The sequence below is a fragment of the Choloepus didactylus genome, chromosome 11 (genome assembly GCF_015220235.1).
Source record: "Choloepus didactylus isolate mChoDid1 chromosome 11, mChoDid1.pri, whole genome shotgun sequence".
NCBI classification, from domain to species: domain Eukaryota; kingdom Metazoa; phylum Chordata; class Mammalia; order Pilosa; family Megalonychidae; genus Choloepus; species Choloepus didactylus.
Genome location: NC_051317.1, coordinates 81,499,328 through 81,526,357, shown reverse-complemented (window position 1 = coordinate 81,526,357; position 27,030 = coordinate 81,499,328). Strand labels below are relative to the sequence as shown.

At 42.5% G+C, this 27,030-nt stretch overlaps 1 protein-coding gene across 1 annotated transcript; it reads left to right on the top strand.

The window, feature by feature from the left end:
* The first annotated feature begins 375 nt into the window (after positions 1 to 375).
* LOC119506066 lies at positions 376 to 26,715 on the top strand. Its single transcript, XM_037798955.1, has 5 exons — positions 376 to 509; positions 24,982 to 25,161; positions 25,259 to 25,530; positions 25,665 to 25,898; positions 26,101 to 26,715. The coding sequence occupies exons 1-5, from the start codon at positions 376 to 378 to the stop codon at positions 26,274 to 26,276; spliced, it is 996 nt and encodes a 331-aa protein (XP_037654883.1). The 3' UTR covers positions 26,277 to 26,715.
* Positions 26,716 to 27,030: the final 315 nt, after the last annotated feature.

The following is a 27,030-nucleotide window of genomic DNA, read 5'->3' as shown; positions in this document are numbered from 1 at the left end:
ATTTATTATATTATTGTATATTATCTTATTTTCTAATCATATCATCTCTTTGGTAGACTGTAAACTCCTATGGGGTATGGAAAAGAATTCAACCTTCTCTTATGTGCCCCTGTTATCCATCACATAACCAAAGTGGACAACTGTCATTTTGTTTGACAACCTGTCATCTGAAACTTGCTTTGGAGAATTCCACATCTTACGAGACAGAGCACCTCTACCTGTAGAAGGTGAAATTTCCAGACACTGGATTTCTCAGCCTCTCTTTTAGTTAGAACATGGACATATGATCTAGGTTCTACGATTCAGATGCATTCATTCTGGTCTTGGAACCTACCAGTCTTGTGAAGAAGGGAACATGCAGAATCCATTCTGGCAATGAGTGCTGGACACAGTGACATCTACATCCAGTCGCCAGGGGCAGCAGTAGCTTCCGGCATCAGCATCCAAGGAGCAGTGTTGCTGATGATGTTGGCGCAAGCTGCAGCGTGGCGCTCAGGGTGGCAGCAGCAGTGAAGATACTTCCATGAAGATATGGAAGGAATCCTGCTGTGGGATTTATAGCAGTGCTCCTAGCTGCGTGGTCTTCAAGCCTTATTCTCTGGACCCCTAGAAATTCTTTGAGTTACCCAAAGGCCTTTCAATAAATTCCTTTTCTTCCTAAATTAGCCAGAGCCTATTTCTGTTGCTTACAGCAAAGCATCCTGAGAGATACAGTGTTAAAGCAAATACCTGGTAAATATTTGTGAAATGACTAATTAAGAATTTCTGACATTTCACCCAGTTCTTGAATAAATCAAAATCCTCCTAGAGAATATGTACATAAATAGGGAGGCAGAAGTGAACATAGCTAGTTTGACAACAAAATAACAGAAGAGTTGTATTAAAACAGAGAATTTGTATAGAAGAACGATGGGAAACGAGGCTGCAAAACTAGATTGGGGGGATATTGTAGAGGACCTTAAAAAGTCAGACTAAGGAGTTTGGGATTAGTCTTCAGATTTGGGGGTGGGGGGTGGAAGAGAATGTGCAAAATCAGACAATCTGAAGTAGTGGCTATTATCAGTCACTCCAGGATGTCTTTAGCACATTAGTCCTCAAGTATGATGTATAGACCTTGCATATACAGAATCAACAAGGGAGAAGTGCTCTGTAGTCATACACAGTTGGGAAATAATGGGTCAATTGAAATTCAAAAAAATTATCTATTATCCTAATGAGCAAGGTGAATTTCCAAGAGGAGGGATTCAGTAAGCAGTGTTTTCTCAAATTTACTGGACCATGGAATTTATATACTTTCAGCTTGTGGGCCCAAGAGTCCACAGAACCCATTGTTCTGTGGTGACTGCTAGTTATCAGAATGAAAGGGCTGCAGAATGAGCAAGGGAGGGTGCAGGGGAAGATTCAGAGCGGAAAGAGGCATTAACAGAGTAGGTGTGTCAAGACACAGGACCCACACAGGCAGTTATCACTGTTGCAGGCAAGATGAAGGGGAAGGGGGAGTAGTTTCAGTAGCTCTCCTCCTATTAGTTCTGTCCGTTTTATCTGGAAAATAAAATCCTCTCCCGGGGCCCCTCAGTAGACTTCTTACGTTTTTTTTGGCCATTCAGCACATGGACCCTCCTGGTACCAAGGCTCTTAAAAACACTTTTTCAAGTCTGTAGTGGAAGGTGAGCACCAGAGAAGAAATGGCTGGCTGGTTAGCCAAAAAACAGTGTCTGCCAAAAGTCTATGTAGAAACAACAATTACAAGAAATAAAAAGCAAGATTAAACAATTGTACATATTCTATGTTCACAACCAAGCAACAGAACAGACAAATGGGGGTGGAGCAGGAACTAACTAGAAGAAACTAATTCAAAATACTATTTGAATTTCACCCATCTAAATGCTGGTGGGAAATAAAGCCCAGGGGAAATAATCCTAGTTTCCAAAATTAGCCCAACTGCATGTTAGAATGAACTTGTAGTAAATAAGCCCAAATAAAGAAGAGTATTTGATCTAAATGAATAAAACTGTTTAAGATTTGATAATTGCCGTGTCCTGCTGTCAAATCACAGCCTCACACTGAGTCCCTCTTTTAGCGTTTATGTAGCTGCTCCCGTGCACTCTCTGACCCCAAGGTGAACACTCGGTCACAGTGACTGTCACAGGGGTACAGTGGTCAGCCAATGGCTTTAACAAAGGACAAAGTTTGGCAAGACTTGAGCTTTATTTTTTTTTTTATTAGTCTAAGAGTGCAAAATTTGAGAACATGAGTAGCTCAGAGAACCAGAGAAGGGGTGACAGCCTTTGCTCAGTTGCTAAAATATGTTAAAAATACATATTATCCATGGTGCTAATTTGTCAATATATCATTTTACCAGGTCACCTCTTTGGGATTCATGTTGGATGGTTACTGTTATCCTTAAGAATAACTGGACACGCACCTGGACGATTCAGGGGCTGATTGTAACTAGATACTTGAAAAGACGGAGGGACAATGACAGGGAGGGTCAAAAGAAACACATCCCCTTGCCCAGGGCCCCGGCCTTGGCCTGAGGTCCTACTTACAGCAGGGCCCAGGATTGGACACACATTCAGATTTGTCTGACTTGCCAAGATGAATGTGGGACCTTGTCACTGAGCTAAGTGCGTTAGAGTCCATCTAATTTCAGCAAGACTTTAGACAAGGACTTCCTAGCATGTTATTGTGGCTTAAATGGAAGGTGTCCCAATATGGGAGAGACATTTTTCAAACTTCAGAGATTAGGGTCAAGTTCTGATTTTACCAACTGCATGACCCTGAAAAGCCTCCCAAACTTGCTCTCAGTTCCTTAATCAGCCACGCATAGGATGTGTAAGGCACATGCTACAGGCTGGACTGAGAATGAGGTACTAGCATATATGAGGGCAAGAAGGTGACAGTTGGGGCTAACTCAGGTTACTTATCTGTAAAATGAGGATGATTACATTAGCTACCTTAGAAGGTTGTCATGAAGAATAAATGAGTTAATATGTGTAAAGTGCTTACAACAGAGAGGGTGCATGTAAGTGTTTGGAATGTTAGCTAAGACGTCTTCCTTCTTCTTGTCCCTGTTTTTCTTCTTCTCTTTCTCCTCCTTGTTATTATTATTATTATCATATATTAACTTATAACTTTTTTCTTAATCAGGAGATAAGTTTCTCTAAAAATCCTCCTTATATGTCCTTTTTTAAATCTAAAACCCAACGTTAAAAGCAACATTTTTTCTCCCTATTTAATTATTTAAGTTTACATATTGGTCAAGTATCAGGTTACTAGCTCCTTTTAAATCCATTTGTTATAACTTCCCCAGGGTATACATTTGGAAAAATATTTTAAAAATGCATAAAACTTTTTTGACAGAACCATACTTTCTCATAGTTATTCAAATGGACATTAGCTGTCTAGTTTCAATAGTTTGGCCTATTTACTAAATCCACAAGACAGGTCTTGACCTTTCCTGTATAAACAATAGCAAGTGCTGGATTCATCAAAACTGTCTCTTTAAGGAAACCACTGGATGAATACTAGGCTGCCCTTGGGTTTCTGTAACTGCTGTGTCACTAGTCAGCCTTCATAAATGTCTGCATTTTCTTTTATCCTCAGTCTCAGAGACTGAGAGGTAGAGGTCTAAAGTGATTTGCCCGAGGTCACACATGTTGGTTCCGTAGCAGATTTTGGACTAAAGTTGATCCTAGTGGCCATGGACGGTCAATTTTCTCCTCTGTGAGCTTTGTCCTTTTAAGTTCCTTCATCAGGAAGTAAATCTACAGTCTGGTTGGAGCTAGTCCAAGGAAAGGGTCAGGCTCTGGCCTAAAACAGGAGGTCACAGGAGCTGTGCAAAAGTGATAGGGAGCCCTTGGCTCAGAGTGCAACACTGCAGACATTTCTGATGAACAGAAGAGTCTTTTAGGTAAAAGTCTTGGAAAGTCAGGCTGTTGTAATGAGGCATAACACATAAAGAATTAGAAGATTCCTTAGTATTTGACATGTGTGAATTTTCATCTCAAATGATTTGGCACCCGCCATTAATTCTCTTTCCCATCAGTAAAATGGTAACCTCATAGGGATGGCATTTTTCTTTGCTGATGCTAGGAATGGCCAAGGTCACATTCCAGAAAAGGATACTTGCCTTGCAAAGCATACCATTCTCCAAGAGAGATAAAGAGTGAGTTAATGTTTGAAGACATTGTCAACATCATCAACCACTAATATACTCACCTATCTTTTACTGCTGTTATAACTTTTGCTCCTTTTTTCAGAAATGCCATGATAAGAGGAAGAATAACCCTACTCAGACTAAATTAAAGAACAATGCCTCTGTAGAATAAAAGTTAGTCTTTTTAAGATTACTGCTTGCATTTGGGAGCTGTGTTTTATATGCCATTCACTGAGTGTCTATTTTTAAAAGTGTGATTTATTCAAATCCTGGACATTCTTTCTGCTTGACAGGGCTGGGGTTAAGTGAGATGGCAAAAAAGAAAGAATCAGGAAGGATGTCACTTGTGGGTTCCTTCTAGTTATGCTGGTACTGTTTAAGTCAAGGAAATCTTGAATTTTACAGTCAGATGGGAAGTTGAGGTGATCTCATCCAACCCACTCAATTCTGCATCCAATTCAGGAATGCCTTGCACAGCAACCCTAACAGATAATTCAACAATTCTGCTTGAATAGCTCCAATGATAGGGTGTTCAATATTGTAAGTGGTCATCAATGCCATTACTGGAACAATTTAGATGCAAAAAAAAAAAAAAAAAAAAGTTATTTTCTTATGTTGACCCAGTTTAACTGTTTGCAACATGTCCACACTGCACTCCCCCACCACCACCCACCTCCCATTGGCTCTAGCTCTGCCTCTGGTGTTCTGTGGGATAAGTCCTACCCAAGGAGGGTGAACAGTTCAGCAGGGTGGTGATGATCACGGCCCTGGAGCCAGATGGCCTAGGTTCAAATCCAGGCTCCTCTGCTTCTTTACTGGGTCCCTGTATCTGTATCTTCTCCTGAATAGTGTGAATTCTGTTAGCACCTGCTTCATAAGGAGGTTATGAGGATGAAATGGGTTTATACAGGTAAAGAATTTAGAACAGTATCTAGCACTTGGTAGGTTTTTAATTACCTATTGGCAATGATATTTTTTGGTATTTCATGCCATGTACCAATGCTTTTTTTTTTAATGCATTTTTCAGTTTGTGAACTTTAACATATATACATAACAGTGTTAACTTTCAAAGTATGATTTAACAAGAAGTTAGTAAATTTCAAAGAATGCCTGGGTCACAATTCCACAATGCTTTTTAAAAAATAGTGTTTGGAGTACTGTACTAGTTTATTCTGAGGCTCTAGCTGATAAGTAATATCTGCTAAGGGTAATATGTCACATGTGCCACCTGGCATTCATCATTTTTGATCCAATCCTGCTTTTTCCCTAGATTGGGAATTAGAAGCATGAGTTCTAGATCTAATTTTTGCCACCAACTGGCATGTGACCTTGGGAAATCCTTTCACCACTTTAAATCATAGTACTGAAACTTTTTTTTCCCTTGAGAATTATCTTATGCTTCATTTGGGCTCCTGTCTGGCGGTGGGTGCTTAGAGTCAGAACGCTGGAACTGCAAGAGACCTTGAAAATCATCTAGTCCATAGGTCCTACTTTGAAAGTTAGGAAACTGAAGTCTAGAACAATGCAGTGATTGGATTGGGTATCATAGCTAGTGAGTGGCAGAGTTTGTATTCAAAATCCCATCCGCTGACACCCACCCTAAGGCCTTGGGTAGGTCTTCACTCTGCAGGGCCAACCAGCATCTGAACATTCATGGGTCAAGTTCATCCATCTTCATCTGATTGTCTCAGGTCATGTCTTTATAGCCTTATTTGGACAGCATGAATCAACCAGTTGGTTCAGTGCGACTTCAATTTAACTGTCTAATGGAGATAAGTGGTGGGGAGTGGGTCTAGTTCATAGCTCTGTTGTTCTCTGTTGGGAGGACTTATTTATCCTCCCTCTCCTCTGATTTTGTTTCCAATCCCAGGATACAAGAAAGGACCCTCATCTGGCAGTCTTTGCAATTAACAGGACTTGGCAACTCACAAAAGGCTGGTTCAAGTTAATGTCAAGGCTGGGTAAGTGTCAGGAAAAGAAAGGAAGACACCTTCCTTCACTCAATGGCTGAGCCTGAGCAACCCTTAGTCCAGGATTTAGATCATTTTTTTAATACACTCTGCACATGTGTGTTCTTATAAGCCACCAAAGTACCTCAAAGTTTAGAATTTAGAGACTAATTGTTTGACTTCACTAATTTATAAAACTATTTTTCCAAAGGAACAAAAGCGATTTTCTTCCAGAATAATAACAAACCTAATTTAGAAGTCATCCAGAGTTTCCAGACAGGATTACAGTCAAATGATGCCTCTGGCTTTGGAACCTGGGTGTTTTCTTGACTCTCTGACACCACCCGCCCCTTCCACTGAGCACTCCCATTGGTTCTTCCTGTTGCATGCACCTTTAAAAGAATCCACGGTTGTGTTATTATCAGCCCTGTAGTTTCGTTCTCATTAGTGTCTATATTTAGAGTGGAGGCAAAATCTCTTTCCATTGCCTAGGAGAAAGAGATTGTTTTTAACTGAGTTAATGAACTGCTTACAGGGGAATTCCAAATGCTTGTCATTATGAAGGACTACATGCTAAAGTTCATGAAGTGTGGAAGTTGCTAGTTGGTGGAGTGTGGCCATGACTTTGGTGGTCAGATCACAGGAATACAACTGCATTCATATCCTCCATAATATTGTACCAGGCTGTGGGGGCAGAGCAGGGACAGGGGCTTGAGTGCATGAATGGATGGGGGAGGGGGGCAAGCAGTACCTTTTCATCCTAATCAGAGCACAGGTCTAGGTTGGACAGGAAGAGTGGTGATAAACAGAATTCCAAGGAGCAGGTGCCAAGGGATTTCCATTTTGAATAAAAATCAAAGTCCCACATCAGATTTAGAAAAAAAAAAAAATCCATGAATTAGGAAGAATCATTGGTTCTAATGCACATTTAACCCAAACATAACTTTCATACTTCCCCTTGCTGGCTTTGAGGAACTAATTCCTTTTCCTCTTCATAATATCTCAATGAACAATTCATTCAACAAAATTCTTCCACTCTTATCCATTCTTGTGTAGATGAGAGAGGGCATCCCTTTGTCTTACCTTATGATTGGGGTGGCAATGGGGTCTATGTAGGATGGATCAGAATGTTTGAGAATGTAGGGAGGAAGCATCAGTTAATCAGGCAAAGAATACAATTTGTCCTTCCCTTATCCCCTGACTCCCGCTCTTAATTCATCTACTGGCTGTCCAAGGCCCTGCATTGCACATTCATTAACCCTCATCTTCCTGTCCCCAGTGCCCCATAGTGTGATTGGAGGAACACTGGAGAAGATGGCAAAAATCTGCTCCCTTCTCAATGCAGGGGATACCTAAAATCACTTTTTTGGAGAAGGACCCTTTCAAATGGGGCCCCTCTTGCCAAAATGTAAATCATCAGAATCCCAGAGCATTAGAGCATTAAGCTATTAGCAGTCAACTTTTTGTGGGATCAAGTGGTGGGTGGCTGAGAGAAATGGAAAGGTGGTGAAAAACTGATGTGGATTTCTTAAAATTTGTACATAGAAGACCTTGCCTCAGATGTAGGTCATGGCTGCTGGCTCCTTGAGTTATCTTTCAAGTATTTTGGCTACATCAATCTCAAATGCAGCCTGATTCTCAGAGATGGACTGTGAAGCTAATGAAGCTTAATATCCTTGCTTGCTGGGGCCCCCTTTCAAGACCTTGGTTGTGTGTTTTTTGTAGAATTTGCCCAATGTAAGATATTTTTACATTAATTGGCTAAGACTGCTGTCTGTTTCCAGTCCAATTTTCTCTCCCTTATATTTGCCATCCTGAGGTGAAGGTCGGGATGGGGAATCCTAAATAAATATTCGCTTGTAATTGAGTTCACTTCTAAATAAATATTTAGCTTGATACCAAACTATGTATTTGTAATTTTTAATTATTTTTCTTGTTGGGGGCCCTCAAAACCTAGATCCATTTTCCTACTGATAGGTCCTTAAACTGAGGCTGGAGTCTCTGGGTTCTAGGTCTCCTGCAATCAACTCTCACCTCATTTTTAAATTTCATTTATTTTCCTTCAGTTTCAATGTTCAATCATCTCTAGGTTTTGTACAATGCCTGGTTTTCCTGGTCCCCTATCACAGCCATCATAGAAAAGGGATGGCAGATAGGGAAAATGCTAAGAAAATGAAAGAAGACAAATAAGAGTTGAGGATGCAGATAAATTGACCAGTTTCCTCACAGGATCCTAGTACAATTGGAGATGCATCCAAGGAAAGCGTCCTTATGCTTAGAGGGTCAGAGCAGGAGATTTCTAAACTTTTGTTTGTTTAAAAGGCTGAAATGAAACAGCACTATGCTGGTGGAGAAGCTAAGTGATATTCCAGCCTGAGATGGAGGTAGGGGCAAAAAGGGAGGTGACAGGATGGGGAGTTGAAATGAATTAAGGAAAACACATGGTCTTCCGAAAAGGAAATGGAGTTATGAAAAGGGATGGAAAAACCAGTTCTTCCAGGATAATGCCTTTTGTCGGGCCCCAACGGGAAACTCGGTTGAGACATGAGGAAGCTGGATGAATACTACAGAGGCCCAGGTTACCTGACCAGAGCAAAGAGGGCTGAGGGGAAAGGGAAAAAAGACCAGGGGTCACTTTTTCTTGGCATTGAAATATTTTCAAATGAGTTATTTTTCAAAAAGTTTCCAAGGAGGATCCTCTACCAGTTTCCAGCTTCCATTTGGGATTTGAAACCTACAGGAAATGAAGACCCTTCTCATGACCTCTCTTCTTCCTTTCTAAATAAAATTTGGATGTGGAAAGCTGGTTAAGCAGAGACAGGAGTCTTTGGCTGTGCCTAGAAGTGAGGTCTCTGCCTATCCATGGGCTGGTTCTGCTTCCAATTAACTGTGGTTTCTGCAAATTTGAGAAGAATGCTTTGGGTTTTGACAAGTTGTGTAAATATCTGGCATCTGTTAAAAAAAAAAAAAATTCTCCCATCTGTAAAACAATGAGTTTGGACTAGAATCGTTGGTTCTTTACCTTGTGGAAGTGGGGTGAATAGTGGTGGTTGAAGATCCTTTTAGGAATAAGCTGAAAGGCGCAAAAATACTCCCCAGAAATAGACTCATATGCATGTGAACCCTGTTGTAGACATTTCTCCAGTGTAGTTTCCCTCCTTGCAGGAGGAATACGTTTCTTAACCCTGTTGGATTTGGGCATCAGTCAATGAAATAGAGTGGAAGTTCTGTGTATCACTTCTGGGTTGAAAAATTAAAAGCAGTGTTCTCTTTTCCTCTACATTAAGGCCAACAATATTTCTTCTCCAACAGTGTAGGTGCAGGAGAGAGGATGACAATGATGCAGGAGAAAAATCCCCAGACAAATTTAGATTATCATGAAGCACAAGTAAGAAATAAGCCTCTATTTCAGCCACTCAGACTTTTGGAGGGTTTTTTTTTTTGTTACTGTAGCATAATGTAGCCCATCCCAATTGACATAATCCCTGAATCTATCCGTAGACCCTGGAGTTTTCCATAGTCCCCAAGTTATCAATCCCAAGTCCAAATAACTTTTAAAAGTCTTTTCACTTCTGAAAGTCTATGAGTCTGTGAGACAAAACTTATAAATGCAATTCCAGATTCTTGAATCACCTAAATCCCTCCCCGGGTTAATAAGGAAAGTCCATTTGGTTGAATGGAATGTCTCACTTTGGAATCAAGATAACAAATCCACGATTCTGTGGGTGATTCAAATAAAGGCTCAGCACCTTCAAACAACCATGTGATATCAAGAGATTGATGGAGGGCCTCACAGGGGGGCTGCCTGTGGAGGGTGAGTGAGGAAGGATCACTCGAACCCTGGTTTTGCTGTGGGTGCTCCCCAGTTGCAGAAGAGAAGAGAGAGAGTCAAGAAAAGAAATAAAAACCTCCTTCTGAAAGCCTCAAATGACAAAAGAAGCTAAGTCAAGAGGCAGGATGTCTGTATTTTGTTTCTATTTCTGGAACAAAAAGTTTAAACAGAGCTCTCCATTCAGAATTGGTCTAGCTATTAAAATTGCCTCCCAAGTCATTATCTGCAAGGAAATGGAGGACATTCACAGCTTTCCCTACAGTGGGTTTGTATTTAGAGATGTTTCACATGTGTTTAATTCACTGGTCAATTTTACCTTGTCAAATTAGAGAATGGTCTGTCAAAAACAGGATGAAGCTCATTAGTAAGAAGCTCAAGATAGTACAATGGCAGGGAGAATAAACAGACTACCTAGAAATAAGAAAACAAGAACCTATTCAGGAAGCAAGTCAGATTAGCAGAAAATGATAGAGTAGTCGTAGTGGATCCAAACTAGTGGGACAATGATAAGGTCCTGCTGCTTAGGAAGTGATACTGAATATAAAAAATAAGGGACGTGTTTAAAGGGTAAAGGTCTTTAGCCTGGTAAGGAAAATTATAACCAGGATTTAACATCTTTCTATGGGTATGAAAAAAAGAAAACTATGTGAATAGAATGCAGCCAGGGGTTAGACCTGGGTCTACTCTGGGCCTCAGTTTACGTCCCAAAAAATGAGCAGTTTGGATTAAAATGATTGATAAGTTCTTAGCCAGCCTTAGAATCTAGGTAGTTGTAGGAAAATGTTGTTCATTGAATCTCCATCTTCACCATTCAGAAAGTTCTGATACACTAAGAGCTTCTTAATTAACCTTAGAGGAATAATTATTTACTTGTATAAACTTCTACAGGAAATTATGAAATTTTGGATACTATCTTTAGGGGTCTTTGAATTTCATAGAGTCCATCTCTCTGAAGGTTAAGAGATAGACTAGGAGACATTTCAGTCACAAAACAATGTAATATTTTATTGTTGTCTCTTAAAAGATATTTTCTGGATGACAAGCCCCTAACAAGAGGGGAACAAAATCCAAAATTGTCAATTTACTGTCTCTGGAGCAATCAGGGAGGTGGTACAAAGAGAAATTCAGCAAAAATAAGACTATACGTTTGAATGGGGTGGTGTTTTCACTTTGCAAAACACTGTCGTATCTTGCTCACCAGAATCCCACGATTCTGCTGTCACCCTGTTTCTCAGATGAGCCTCCATGGTCAGAGCTTGGCCAGTGGAGGAGGCAAGAGTGCAGCTCAAGTCTCTCAGTCCTGGGTGTACCACAGCCAGCACCAGTGGGGACCTGAGAGCAGCCCCAAGAGCAGCTGAGGTTCTAATTTTTGCCCTGTGTAAGAGTCTTCCTTCCTTTCCTGGTAGATTCTGCCTGCCCTCCTCTACAGGTAGGACAGGAATGGATCCAATCAGGAGCTGCTTCCAGGCATCCCATGCTGCAGCAATTACTTAAGGGGAAGAAAAAAAAAAAGGAAAGCAACAAAACTGGGAGAGAAGAGGAAAGTCCCTGTTGCAGCCCTATTTCAACATGAGCAAACTGTCAGGCATGAACCTCCATCACCCACTTATTGGGAAGAATGTTCAGCCAAGGGTGGGGTTAGGTCTGTGGGAGTTGTCCTTTGAAATGCCTCTGCAGGGTTAACTCTACGCCTAGAGAAAAGGAAATCCTCCAAATTCTCAAGCCCTAGAACAGGTCTTTGCAGGCTCTTTTGTGGGATTGGTTCCCTGAAGGCTGGCACCATGGCGTCCCCCGCCACAGCCACCTTTCTGGTCCCTTCTTCTGTCTCCAGCCTACTCTCTCCACCTTTCCTGGGATGACCAGAAGCTGTCACTCAACCCATTTCTCTCCAGGCAGACCTCCCTTCTTGAAAACTCACGAGGTGTAACCCAGAGTTTCCTAATGTTTCTGAGTGGGTGATACTTTTTTGATGTGATAAAAATTTCAATGATTGCCACATGATCATAGTTCAAAGGCTGGAGCCTGGGAAGTGGGTAATCAGAAAGGCAAATTTGCTAACTGATTTCCTCAACTCTAGACGGCACTTGTTTTTCCTATTTGACATTTCTGAATTGAGGATATGTCTTACAATAATTGGTGTGTACATTTAATGTGATAGAATTGACATGGTGTAAATTACACCTGAGAGGGTGTGAAATAGAGAAAATGTGAAAGTGGAGTCAAAGTAATGATTTAAAAGTCAATACATTACATACAGAAAATACAGGCTTAAATATTTAAGTGTTTTTTTTTTACTTCCTATAATTTAAAATTCAAAAGGTACAGAAGGAATACAGCAAAAAGTCTCCTTCCTGTTCCTGTCCCCCAACTGCCCAGTTGTCCCAACTGAAAGTTGAGCTACCAGTTTCCTGTGTATTCTTCCAGAGATAGTTTTTTAATATGTAAGCAAATATATGTATATTTTTTTCTCTCATTTATTCAAATGGCAGCATGCTATATACACTTTTCTTTACATTGCTTTTTGTCCATGCAATAATATATCAGGGAGATTATTCTATAGCATTACATCAAGAGTTTTCAATTCTTTTTTCACAGTTCAATAGTATTTCATTTTATACAATGATTTATTTAACCAGTCTCTTAAAATGGATATCCAGGTTGTTTCTAAACTTTTGTTATTACAAATACTGCTGCAGTGAATGATGATGATGACACTGTATTCATATTGTTTCCTGCATATGTGATTAGGATAAATTTTAGAAGTGGAACTGCTGTGGCAAAGGGTATGTGCATTTGTATATTTTATAGATATTGCTTATTTGGCCTCCATGGAAACTATACCATCTTATATCCTTTGTCCCATTTAGATGTATTATGTCCCCCAAAACGCCATGTTCTTTGATGCAATCTCATGGGGGCAGATGTATTAGTGTTGATTAGGTTGGAATCCTTTGATTGAGTGCTTCCATGGAGATGTGAATCAATCAACTGTTGGCAAGACATTTGATTGGATAATTTCCATGGAGGTGTTACCCCACCCATTCAGGGTGGGTCTTAATCGAATCACTGGAGTCCTATAACAGAAGGAGGTGCTGCAGCCAAGAGAGACACTTTGAAGAACACACAGGAACTGAGAGTGGAGCTGGAGCACAACCTGGGATCAGCAGATACCAGCCACATGCCTTCCCAGCTAACAGAGGTTTTCCAGATGCCATTGGCCTTCCTTTGGTGAAGGTATACATGTGTGGATGCCTTCATTTGGACATTTTCATGGCCTTCAGACTCTAACTTTGTAACCAAATAAACCCCCTTTATAAAAGCCAATCCATTTCTGGTATTTTGCAAAACAGCAGCATTAACAAACCGGAACACCCCTACTAGCAATTTATGGGAATTTCTGCTTCTCCTCATTTTTATCTTTCCCTCTGTAGTTTAAAAAAAGCTTATATTGAAATATACTATGTTCGTCAAAGGTGCATTTATCATAAGTGCACAGCTTCTTAAAGAAGCTAAACACACTGTGTAGCCAACACCCAGTTCAAGAAACCATATGGCCTGCAGCCCAGAAGCCTTCTTTATATACCCTTCCAGTTCAAGTAGCTTTTGTTTTTCTCTTATTATGAGTGAGATTAACTTTTTATAAACATGTCTTTTTATTTAAAAATAATTTTAGATTGGCTTAACTGAAGCAAAGCATCTTCCCATGTGCTTAAGAGAAAGTCACGTTTCTTTTTCTATGAAGTGTATATTCTTATCTTTTGCCCATTTTTAAATTAAGTGGTTGGTCTTTTTCTCATTGATTTGTAGAAGTTGTTTTAGTGATAAGGAAATTTCAGTTCACAGTAGGAAAGATGAGAAGTTATGCTGGAATCTATCAACTGTGTCCCTGAGAGTGGGTATTAAGCATTTGGATTTCTAGAAAAAACAGCAATGAGTAAAGCAGATCAGTCACTGGTATAATCAGCCCAGGCTGGTCTTTTCCTGCCATAGACCAGAACCCAGTGCGGGCTGCCTCCTTCCCCTCCCCAGCTCCTTACACCCAAGCCTTGGAGGAACAGGTTCTTCTGTCAGGTGGGTGGGTGGTTTATCCTAAAGTTTCAAATGTTTTTCAGGTCACCAGCAGAAAACCTGACCTGGGCAAGGGAAAAGACCCTGTTAAAAAGGAATATTTGAGAACCTCTCAAGAATCATTTGGAAAGAAACCTCTTCTAGGAGAGAGTTGCCTGCTGCAGACGATCACAATCTTGCCAAATGCCTCATCCAGCTCAGCCAGCCACACAAAAAAACAACAGCATCAATCTTTGCCCAGAGGCACTGGTTCAGAAAGTGCCTCCTGGGGAGTGGCATACAGGAGGGGAGTTTCCCTTAAAAACAAAAGCAAGTAGGAGTTTTTCTGGTTGTTTTTTTTTCCTCTTCTCTTCCTCTGACTGGACAGTAACCCCAGAGCACATGCCTTCCAGCAAACATTCATCACCCGATAAATCATGTGACCCTTTCTGTTTACTTGGAGGTGCTTGCCTGGTGGGGACCTCTCATTCAGACCACAATTTCAGAGTGGTTTTCACTGGAAAGGGGAATTTATTAGGATCCAGATCAAGCAACCCATTAATTTACATAGGGGACCTCCCTGGGGTCAGCCCCTGTGATGATGGGAGAAGTCATGAAACCCAAGACAGTTTCTTTTGTGGAACTGCAAAAAGGGGTATTCTAGAGAGCACTGTTTAGTTCCTACAATATGAAGTAGCTGTAGTCAGTCCCCTCTCAAAAGTAATTTTAGGTTCATTTTTGAGCCTTCATTTAATGCTTCAGATTCTGGAATCAACAAGTGCAATTTTGAACATTTTTTTCTGATTGTTTTGGTAAAACCTCTGACCCAGCTATTTTAAGTCTGATTTAAAAAAAAAAAAGAAAAGAAAAGAAAAGAAAAGAAAAGAAAAGAAAAGAAAAGAAAAGAAAAGAAAAACTACTTCTAATGAGAAGGAGGTGGAGTCTGCTTTGGGTGAAATGAAATGCTGCTTGACCTCCAGTCCAGAGCAGTGCAGCCCAGAGGGGCCCATGAAGTTCCCACCTCATGATCACCTGGGATGGCTCAACCCAGGGGAAGATCCCAGGCCCACCCCAGGCTGGAGGAATTAGAATCACAAGATGCAAGCTCCAGAAAAACACTTAACAAAATTAAAAGCTCTCCGGGTGAATGTGTGTCTATTGCTGTGTGACAGCTCTGCCACGGACAACCGGGCTGTCCTATGAAAAACTTCTGGAGAAGACAGAATCTTCACCCTGTGATCCACCTTTCCAGGTCTTTTGATCTCCCACCAGTTCACTCCCTGGCTAGTTTTTTTCAGGGAAAACAGGCACTTTATACGTTAAAAAAATATATAAAACTGAAGTTCTTGGTCACTAGGACAATCCTTGGAAGGCAGATGTCTTGTGATAGGATGACAGCTGGAAATTTATCAATATAACTGATCTGTGGCCATGAAGATCCCAAAAGGAGTAGGATGGGTGGAGGAAACCAGAGGTTGAACTGAATATTCTTCCATGACAGTTATTCAAACCAACCTTCTGCTGGATTTGCAGACATCATTTTAAAGACTGGCCCACCCATTGCCTCAGGACCCAGTTTCTCAGCTCTGAACTGTGAGTGGAGAATCCAGTAACAAAGTCAAAGCTGCCTATTACTTAAAATCCTTGGTAAGGGTCTGACAACATTAAAACAGTTTGCCAGAGCCAGTCTTGGGAGCAAGGGCTTGCAGTGTTGCGGCTGCTCAGGAGCTTTCCTGGGGGCTCTGAAAAGTAGCCCAGGACAGTGACAGGGCTGTGACTATGTGGTGCTCCAGGGAGACTGAACACTAGCGGGATTAATGGTGGCAATCTTCGGTAGAGTCTCCCTTGCTCCCCACCTTGGCCAATGTTGGCACCAAAACAGTGAAGCTACCTTGGTACAAGGGACCATGGGGGTTCAGACAATGTCAGTGTTGACCAGGGTGGATGGAAGATCAGGGGGTTCTCCCCAGTGGTCTGGACTTCAAGGACTGTAAAATGTATGATGCTTTCAATTAGCAAGTAATAGACGACTCTATTAAAAGTGCCTTAGACTAACCCATTAAAAGTGCCTTAAACAACAGGGATTTATCATCTCATTTGATATGTCAAGAGGTTTCAGTGTAGGTAGCCTTAACCACATGATGATATCAGGGGACTGAGTGGCTTCTTGGCGATGCTCTTGGCCTCTCCATCATGAGAACAAGATGGCTGCTGCTGTGGTGCTTTGCCTCATATGCCTTTCTTTCTTTCTCTCTTTCTGTCTTTTTATTTTTATTTTTATTTTTTTTGATGCAGAGCTTTTTTCTTTTTTTCTTTTTTTTAAATTCAGTTTTATTGAGATATATTCACATACCATGCAATCATCCATGGTGTGCAATCAACTGATTGTACAATTATATAGTTGTGCATTCATCACCCCAATCTATTTTTGAACATTTTCCTTATACCAGAAAGAATCAGAATAAGAATAAAAAATAAAAGTAAAAAAGAACACCCAAATCATCCCCCATTCCACCCTATTTTTCATTTAGTTTTTGTCCCATTTTTCTACTCATCCATCCATACACTGGATAAAGGGAGTGCGATCCACAAGGTTTCCACAATCACGTCACCCCTTGTAATCTACATTGTTATACAATCATCTTCAAGAGTCAAGTCTACTGGGTTGGAATTTGGTAGTTTCAGGTATTTACCTCCAGCTATTCCAATATATTAAAACCTAAAAAATGTTATCTATATAGCGCATAAGAATGTCCACCAGAGTGACGTTTCGACTCCATTTGAAATCTCTCAGCCACTGCAGCTTTACTTCGTTTCATTGCTCATCCCCCTTTTGGTCTAGAAGATCACATGCCTTTCTTTTGATTAAGGGGGAAACTGTTCCCCAGAAGATCCAGAATCCACTGACATATGCTCATCCCACACCACACTAGGAAGGAAGAGTAGGATCACTGCAATAGGCTTAGGCCAGTCATGTTGTGTTCACCCGGGCTTGGGGGAAGGGGCCTGCCTTCCGTGAGCATATTGTTGTCCTGCACTTGAATAAAATTAGGGACCTATCAGCAAAGAAGGGTGTAAAGACTGCTAAACGGGTAGCGGACAGGGGGTAAGATCCTTGCCAAAAGGATCTTGTATTATCTTTGGTAGGAACTTACTTCATGATGACCAACAATAGATTTCCTGCCTTGGAGAAAAGGAGGGAGATTTAATTTGATTTTAGAAAATAAAATGTGACATTTCTTTCATTTGAGTGTTGTGATGGTATTGTTGTTTTGAGAAAAATTCATGCTGTCTTGCCCTGAAGGTGGAAGTTTGGTTTGCCTCTAAGAATTTGGGATGCCTGAGTAGAGTCCAGGCTTGCTGGAAAGGCTCTTCTCCTCAAGCTCTCTGGCAGTCCCTCTCACAGTTCTCCAACAGCCCCTCGGTGCAAGAAGGGAGTGTTTGCCACAGGCACACACAGGCAGGAGTTGGCAGTTTTCAACAAGGGGTTTCTCATAATTTCTAAGTGAGTTTCTGAAAGCTTCAAGCCAGACTATTTCTTTTTCTTTTCTTTTTTTTTTTTTTCCCCTCTTCTTCTCTGGAGCTGATACAGCTGGAGCAACGGGGCATCTTCTAAGAGTCGTGTGTACTCAGCAACTTTTGGTGTGTCAGTTTGCCTTCCTATCTGTCTCACTCAGGATGCTTATCTCTTGGGAAGGGAGATTATTGACACACAGACAGGGCTGGAAACTGCTTTGCTGACAGGTTTGAGTCTTAGTAAAATAAACAGCAGAAAAGGCAAAACTGTGGGCAAAATGGCAGACTTTATTCTCCCTGCACAGTTCAGCTGGATAGGGAGGATACTGGAATAAAAATAAAGCAGGAAAAGCTCAGGGCGTTTGGGGTGCGGGAGAATGTTGGCGTCTCCTGTTGACCAACCAGTTGTTTCCTTTTATAGAGACACTGCTATACTGACAAACTCTTCCCATACCTGTTGAGCTGGTTTATAATTCATGCCTTAAAAGTACTCTAGAGTCGTGGTGGCTACTCTTCTTGTTTTTCCTACCCAGAAAGCTAAACAAATGATAAAATCATGCCGTTGAGTTTCTCTGGATCTTGCTTTTTGGAACCAGTTGAAGAGTCTTTTCCTTGGATTGGACAAAACTAAACTATGACTAATACTTGCAAATTTGTGAGCAACCTGAAGACAAGAGAGTCTTATTTATCTTTCTGTCTCCCTTCCCAGTACCTGGCACAGTACCGGGGAAATACTAAGTGCTCCGTGTTTGTCATATGATTGAAAGAATAAATGGATGGATAAATTTGCTGTCTCATTGTAACAATACATGGGAATATTGGGGGTAAAAGTCCTTCCACATATGAATTTATTCCCCTCATTTCTAACACTAGTAGAAATACTAACATTCCTAGCTAACTCAAAGCAAAGGAACAAGTTAGAGGTCTTTAACACTTAACCCAGGATCCATTAAGACAGAGTGGAGCTATCTGGGTAGGACTTGATCATTTGAAGAACATTCAAGTAATACTGCAACAGTTGTCAATAATTTCAGTCTCAATTCTTCCACTTCAAGGCTCAGGAGATTCAGGTAGAACTTGTCATCTCCACCAAAGTTCAAGAACTCAGAGAAGAATTTGGGCAAAAAAAGAAGAGACAGTTCCATCTCCTTTTTGGGGGGCTAGAGTCTGGCCTGTCCCTTTTAGCCTAAATGAGAGCCCCCTCTCTGGCCCAGCCTCTGGCTGTTGGTCTCTGCGTTGGTCAGAACCTTCCAAAAGAGCACAGAGGCCACCAGACCTATTGTTAGGAGTTAGGGATGGGGATCTGGCAGGCAGAATTGGAACCCTCACTACCCATCTTTCAGTTGGCCCTGAACTAGGAACTTGGCTTTTCCAAATTTTAGTTTCCTCACCAATAAAAAAGGGGCTTAAATTCCCTACATCAGACCTGTTGTGAGTATTAAATGGGAAGATATATTTAAAGCACTTAGCGCAGATTCTGGCACTTCGTAAACTCTTACAAATATTTGTTATTATTAGTATTACCATGATTATCATCCTTAGCACTTACCCATACCAAAAAATTTATAGCAAAGAGGTTTGGATGAAGACCCTTTAGAGCCTCTTTTCTGAGAGCTCAGTCCTGAATGCATGAAAATTCCTTTACTTTGATCATTGACCTCAACTCCGCTCAGTTATGGTAGATGTGGGCTGAGGTTAGGTCATTCAAGGACAAGCTCACGAGAAGGGGTGCGCAACCCAGCACTGCCGCACTTTGGCCTCAGCAGTTCTGGTAAATGATACTGTTTCTCTTCCTTAATTTTGTTTTCAACTCCAGAGCCACATTGAGACTTTTGATCATAGTCACACTGTTTATTTATTTATTTTTTACTACCAACACCCTGCCCCACCTCTAAATAATAAAATAAAAGTAAAATAAAATAAAATAAAATTTAAATAATAATAAAAAGAAAAAATAATAAAGGACATTGTGTTTAAAGATGGCCTTTCCTTGAAACCACCAGCCCAGTGTTAGGCAAGCAGCTAGGCCAGTGGTGACTTTGTCGCGCCTGATTGGCATAGAATCAGACAGTGGCACTTGAGCTTCTGGAGCCTCAGTTTGTTCACTGTAAAACAGAGATAATAATGCTTATCTTATAAGATTTCTGTAAGGGTTAAAAATAGTACATGTAAATCAATCTTACCCCTGGTTTAGGGGCAACAGCTCCACAAGAGCATATGGAGAAAGAGTTAAGCAGAAAGGATTTGTGGAAAGTCCTATTGTCTGATGGCTTTGACCCGTGTGCCTCATGCGAAGCCAACAGGATTTCTGCGAGATCTTTATAGACAGAGATGCTGCTAAGACTCAGATAGGGGTCATGGAATACCGGGCAACCCTTGATGTGCCTTACATAGATTAGTCTATTCCATCAGTGGCCTTTGAGGCAGGTCATTTTTATGATCCCATTTTACAGATGAGAGAAGTGACACATAGAAAAGCTAAGTGCCTTGTCTAAGACCCGGCAGCTGGCAAATGACAGCAAGTTTTCAAGCTAGGCAGAGTGACGCTGGAGTTCCTGCTCTTTACCACTCGGCCAAGGGAGCTCTCTTGGATGCTCCACCCAGTGAAAGGTGGAGGACAAGCCCCCTCTTCTCCTCCAGGTGGCTGGCTCAACGGCCTAGGGCCACGGACATTCTTTCAGGAGGTCTTAAATGAGGTCAGAGGAAGGGTCACGCTCTCCCACTGGGATTTCCCAAGCCCTTGGGGAATTCTCCATTCAATTTATTGGGACTAAGTCTAGCAAAAATGGATACTGTACCAACAACAATTTAAAAACCCCTTTTGGAAGGAAAAGTCCATTGTAAGATTACAGGGTTCTAAGAAAAGAAGAGCCCCTGGTCTCAGTTGGGACAGGCTATGTGGTTTAGTGGAAAAAACTCACACACACTAGTATTCAAATGTCAGCCCTGATAGCTTTTGGCAGTGTGACCTCTCTGAGACTTAGTTTACTCATTTCTGAAAGGAGAGTAATAAAATTTACATCATAGAATTGTTCTGGGATTTAGCTGCAAGGATTCTCGGAAAGCTTCCTCCTGCGCACAGCCAGGTGTACACTGGTGCTCAGTGAGGGAGCTTTGCCCTCCCTGCCTCCAGCCCTTCTGCATACTTCAGAGCAATTATTCTCTTAAGAAACAATCAAGAATTTGGGGCCACCTGTCTCTGAAATGTTTGGTGATCCTCTGGATCAGGGGCCAGACTCTCTGACTGCTCTATGACCCCCTGGCTTGTGGCTTCTAAGATCTCTGACACCTGCTGTTGGCCTGACCTCTGCCAGGCCTGGCATCTCCCAGCTCTTCTAACAGTGCTCTCTTGCCCTCATGGGAAGCTTGGAGAGGAAGGCAGCATGACAGGGAAGAACTCTGGATATGGAATTGGGAAGCCAGAGTTTAATTTTCCTTCTACTATGAGCTAGAAATGTGACTACTTTGCCATTTGAGCTTTCAGTTCCCTCTTCCGTGAAATGGGAGGGAAAGTATTAGAGTAGATGACATTGTGGCCACATCCAAACACTCCTCAGACTAGCAGTCTGTTAGTGGTGAATTGTGCGCCCCTCCAAAAGTAGGCTGAAGTCATACAGGGGAAAGGGGGGCCCTTAATCCTGTATGACTGGTGTCCCTATAAGAAGGAGGGAGGAGACACAGACCCAGGCAGAGAAGACGGAGGCAGAGATCAGGTTATACCACAAACCAAGGAATGCCAAGGATTGCCGGCCACTGCCAGAAGCCAGGAGAGAGGATGGAACAGATTCTTCTCTACGTTTCAGAGTGAGCATGGCCTTCTCACACCTTGATTTCGAGCTTCTAGCTACCAGAACTGTGAGATTAAAAACACGTCTTGTTTTAAGTCACCAAGTGTGTGGCACTTTCTTACAGCAGCCCTAGGAAACAAAGACACAGCCTCTTTCCCTAACTAGATCCCCAGCACCCTGAATTCACTGGCTGGGGAGTTTCACGGCTTTATGACACAGTGTTACCCGTTTCTGAGGAATAAGGAGGGAGGAGAAGAAAAATAAAATGTCTCTCCAAGAAGAGTCTCCCAGGCTTCTGTGGGCTTGTTAATAAAACAAAATCATGAATCAGTCTCCTTGCCCCAAAGAAAAAGAATGAATCTCTTTGGGGGACTTCCTGCTGCAGCAAAGAAAATGCCTTTAATTCCAGAGCCAAAGCTATTTATACACTGTCTCAGTGTCCTTTCACCCAGAGCTCATCTCACAAACAATAGCAAAGGCAAACGAAAAGTAAGCGATTGTGTTGCTGTATTTATATCCTGAATGTAGGAAACAGCACAAAAATATTGTTAAGGAAACTCAATAGGTCTCTGCTCCTGGGTATGTATATACTTTTGGTGCCAAAGGCTGCAGGGCCAGATGTTGGAGGACAGGATCCCCTTGAGAGAACAAAGGAGAAGCAAGTTGGAGTTTCACGAGGGAGGGGGAGACACAGGAATAATTGTCCAGGTGGGTCCGCAGCAAGCTCTTGTAGATGCCGTGTTGCCACCTTCTCTCTGGATGTCACTCCCAGAGCTGTGATTGTAAATACTCATTGCCATTCTAGGGAGAAGGTATGGTGCAGTAGAACTAGTATTGGCTCTGGTATTGGACAAACACAGATATGAATCCTGGTTCCATCACCTACCAGCTCTGACTCTGGGCAAGTTTGCATAAACAGTGGCATCAGAATAGCTCTAGGTTTAGGATTGCTGAGGAATATAGTCTTGCTCCAGGTTATCTATAAATACTGTATTGTCTTGACCTGTGGGCCAAACCTCTTTCTTCCATCACCATCACCATTGTCTTCATCATCTTCATTGTCAAGTTATCATAAGCAGCGGCATCAACATCATCACTGTGATCCATTAGAGGAAAGGTGGACATTTGTCACTTTTGTCCTCCCAAATCCTCCAATCTAGTGTTCCGTTACCCAAAGAATGGTCATTATGATCAGAAGGCCCTGAATAAACTGATCTCTCAAAGGTATTAATGGATAAAGGTTAAAGTATGACCCAGCACAGATTCATCTGTATCTCAGTAGGAGGACTCTGATGTTAAAAAATAGCTTTGGGTACTGGAATTTCCCCTGTTCTGAACTGGATTGGCCAATGGGGTGGAGACACTGGCCTGAGGGGTGGAGGGACAATGGGTTGGGGTCTGGACCTCTCCGTGGTCTCTTTAATCCAAAGAAGTCACCAACTGCCCTGTTCATTCTACTAAACCAGTGGGGAAGGGGGAGTGGAGAAGAGGGGAAGAGTATGTTGAAGATGCTGAACATGACCAAGTCTAAACAACAGGTCATTCCATATACTGTTATTTGTAGATGCTTTTGAATCCTTATAACCTTCATGAGAGAGGACCAGGGTATTCTTGTATATTTTTTTCATGTTAATAATTGATCACAATCTTGAGGCATACAGTATTTGTTGTCTGAAGTTGTATTATGAACAACTCAAAAGCAGCATGTGTCAGAATCTCTTCTTGGGGGGCAAGGACAGATCAGGCCTTCCAGGAGTACCTGCCTTAGAGGCCAAAGAGTAGGAGAGGGATGTTACTGGAGTAGCTAGAAGAGCAGGCCTTCAGGGAGAGCAAGGGCCAGGGAAGTTTTGCATCTGCCATTGGATCTGAGGGGTGAAGGAAAAGTAGGGAGCAGGAGACAGAGCAAGCCATCAGAGTCAGGGGCCAGGTCAGCAATCCAGGTAGAGACAAAGGGTTTGGGGCTAGGCAAAGTCTGTGCATGGGATTGGGATGTCCAGAACTCATTCTTCTTAGAGGTTGTCACACTGGGTATGGGAACAGCCAGAATTAAAGATGCAGAGTCTGGGCAAAGAACACTCCTGTATTTTTACAACAGCATTTTCCATAGTTTTTCTTTTCTTTTCTTTTCTTTTCTTTTCTTTCTTTCTTTTTTTTTTTTTTTTGGTGAAAACTTATTAAACAGGTGTTTAGGGAATAATTTAACTTTGCCTAGATGTCTTTGCAAAGATATTAATATCAAGAATACGTTGTAAAACCTGTGACCCAACAAGTTCAAAGTTTCCTCTGAAAATAATCCCCACAGCTCATTTTCTTTTCTGTGTTGTCCAGAACTATAACAATAACTGGGTCTCAGACAGGTTTCTCAATCTATTCCTAAGAAGGAGCTACTTCTCATTTTTCTGTAACATTTACAGCAAAGAGGAAGGGTACAATGATGTCCCATAGTGGGTAGGTGGATATAGAAACCACAAGAAGTTCGTTTCATACCAAAGGTGACTTGCAGCTGTCACACACTGCTCTGCGGGGAACTTTACCAAACCTCCAAGATGTGGGAAAGCTCTTTGGAGTCTGGAAGGGGATCTTCAAGGCAGACTAGAGGGCAGTTCCCTATAGGTCACAAAGCATAACTTAGTAGAGTGAATGGACTCAGGTTCCCAAACTGTCACAGAGCATCAGGGGTCCTTCCCACAATTCCTTGGTTTCTCTAGGTCAAGAGACAGCTCTGTCCCTTGGAATAGAGCCATGTGTATAAAAGAGTCAACTGGAGACCTTGTGCCCTTCAGTATGGAATACCTCATTCTCTTTTCCAAAGCATTTCTCTGCAGGGGCTAAATTAACTCCTCCCAGCACCCAAGCAGAAAGAGTTGTCTAAACTGTTAATGGTCGTCCAAGAGGGGTCCATGATTCTGCCTAGAGAGAAGCGATTTGGATCTCATTCTAGGGGTAGGGGTTTGTGAACTGAAGATAGTACCTCCTGTTGCAGAGAATACAAACATCGAAGATTGGAGCCTTTTATTTTTCACTTGGGAGTTGTGTACGATTTGAAAAGGACATCCTGGCTCTGGCCTGACCCTCCACCTGTGACTTGGCATTCCAGCACAGCCCACACCTCTTCTGCCTGGAGAGACACAGGGCTGGCTGGCTTGCTCCCTGTGTTTCTGCTCTCCGGTGGGCTGTTCTTTCCAGAGCCTTTCTCTCCATAGGCAACTTCTTCCAAGGCTCTCTCAAAACTCCAAAATGAGTTGTTTGGGGAGTGAAAAAGTGAAAACACACATCGCGTCGTTAGAGCAGCAGGGACCAGCTGCTGGATCAACTCTTCTGAAAACAGCGCTTCCTGGGGAGAGCCTGGAGCATCTCAGAATCTCAGAGCACACGATTTGACCTCCTGCCAATTTTTTTTTTTTTTTTTTTTTTTGTAAAACGATAAAACGAAAATAAGATGTTTTCATTTGAAAGAAAGGAAGGGGGTAGGGGGGAAGAGCGGGAAGGAGAGCCAGAGATTAACAGATAGATTTAAAAATTAACTATTATGGTTCTCTGTAGCCAGGGAAGTTGGGGGTGGGGTGGGGTGGGTTGGCAGATTTTGGAAACCCCTTCGTGCTTTTTGTCATATTTACCCGGCCACCCTGCGAGGGAAGATGAGAAGTCTTTGTAACTGATATGCGCTTCAAAGCTCTGTGTGCTTAATAGGGTGACACAAACGTCTGTGTTTCTCTTTGCTTTTGACCAAAAGCCCGAGGGAAGGGCCGCCCTAGGAGACAGACAGGGTAGGCTGTACCAACCAGTTCCCGCCCCCCACCAAACGCGTTCCCATCCCGGGGGCCAAGCCTGGCCCGGCCGGAAGGGCTCGCGGCCGCCGATGGGCGGCGGGTGTGGGCAGCGGGGGCGGCGGGAGATGAGACGGGGATCGCTCTTGGCTAACGCGGGCTCTGCCTGGGCCGCTACCCCTGCACCACGCCACGTGAAGCTTCTGCCAAGGGAAGCTTGCGCGGGCGGGGCTGGGAGGTGGGGGCTCGGCGATCCCCGGCGTCTCGCCCCTCCACACCCTGCTGCCGCCCTCCCGCCTCTTGCCCTCCTCCGCGGGGGAAGAGCGTGCGCTCGGGGTCAGCTGGCTGGCTTTGTGGCTGCTTCCCAGGAAGGAAGAAGCGTTGTCTGCCGATCAGTTTATCAGCTGGCTTTCCTGTGCCGGAGCGCTGCCGTTTTCCGGGGACGGCTGCCACCCCCGTGATTCCCAGCCCGGTGCGTGAGAGCGGGATAAAGAGGCCATTGTGAGGCCGTTCGGAATCCAGGTTTCTTATCAAATTATCTACCAGCGAGAAAGAAATTCCGTCCCTGTTGCCAGTCATCTCAGCTTTTCTTTTCTGTCCCTGCAGACTTGCAGCCATTTCAGTATTTGGCAGCTGTGAAGCGAATATTCGGACTGTGTGAGGCAGGGACTTCACCAGGGCCGTGTCTGCTCATAGAACGGTTTGGCTGGGGTTTTTGGTTTGCAACCTTGAATTCAGCTTCTTTGATTTTGGTGTGTGATGTTTCTACTTGCCCCACGCCCCACTCCCCAACTGAGGCACATTATCATCATCAGCTACACGTATTAGGAAGGCAGTTCTGTAAGTCTTTATGCCCAGTGGGTTTTTTAGAGAGCGTTGAACTATTTTATGAACTCATTGGGGCTGGGGTGCGGGGAGGGGACACACCAACAGAAACTGGTCATTTGATGGGGGCTATGAGAAAGTGTGGTGGTTTGGGGAGAGCTGATGCAAAGGGTGTTAATGGTAGCTGGATTTTGTTTTTGTTTCTTTTCTGCTGCAGCTGCACGACTGTGGAGCTGTTGGAGTTTCCTGGAGCTTGACTTACTAGAAGGTCACAAGAATACAGGGCTGGCTTTAAGGGGGTGTGGCCTGTGCCATGGCAGGGTCTTGTGCTTGGAAGGGCTCTGCTACTTGCTCTGCTCTCACAGTCCTGAAATGCTTAACAATTTTGAATAAGGCCCTGCATATTCATTTTGCTCTGGGCCCAGATTATGTGGCCATTTTGTTAGTAGTAGCTCATGTTCGTTTGAGTAAGTTTGAATAAAGGTTTGAATAAATTCCCATTTGAGATAATGGCCTACTGTTAGTTGATGAACTGCTGAAGGTGATTCTCTTAGTGTATTACTCAGGGTTCTCCAGGGAAACCCAATGGACAGGATATAAACATATATAATGTAATATTATGAGATTTATTATGGGAATTGGCTCATGTGACTGCGGGGATGAGCAAGTTCAAATTCCATAGGGCAAGTTGCAAAATGGGAACTCCAATGAAGTTTTTGATAAATTCCCCAGAAGAAGCTGGCTAGCTGAAGTAGAGAAGAAAATTCTTCCTACTGATTGTTGAAATCATCAGTTCTCCTTTTAAGGCCTTCAACTGATTCGGTGAGACTTCTCTGATTGTTGAAGGCAATCTCCTTAGTTGATTGTAAATGTAATTAGCCATAGATGCAATCAACCAACTTAATTAAAATGTGGGAAATATCCTCACAGTAACAACTAGGCCAGTGCTTGCTTGATCAAACAACTGGATACCATAACCTGGCGAAGTTAACACATGAACTTAACCATCACATGTAGTTTTCAAAATATTCACTGCTGCTGTTCTGAAGGATTAGAGAAGGCTCTAGAGAAGTATCTGTCAAAATTCCCACTTTACTTTAGGGCCACAAATGGGGTAAAAGAATCAATATCATTTGCTCATCATTTA

Coding starts and splice junctions, on each gene's coding strand:
- LOC119506066 (XM_037798955.1), top strand. CDS start 376: ATGAGTGCTGGACACAGTGACATCTACATCCAGTCGCCAGGGGCAGCA. Junction 510..24,981: donor CGCTCAGGGTGGCAGCAGCA/GTGAAGATACTT, acceptor TGTGCTTAATAG/GGTGACACAAACGTCTGTGT. Junction 25,531..25,664: donor CCCCCGTGATTCCCAGCCCG/GTGCGTGAGAGC, acceptor CTGTCCCTGCAG/ACTTGCAGCCATTTCAGTAT.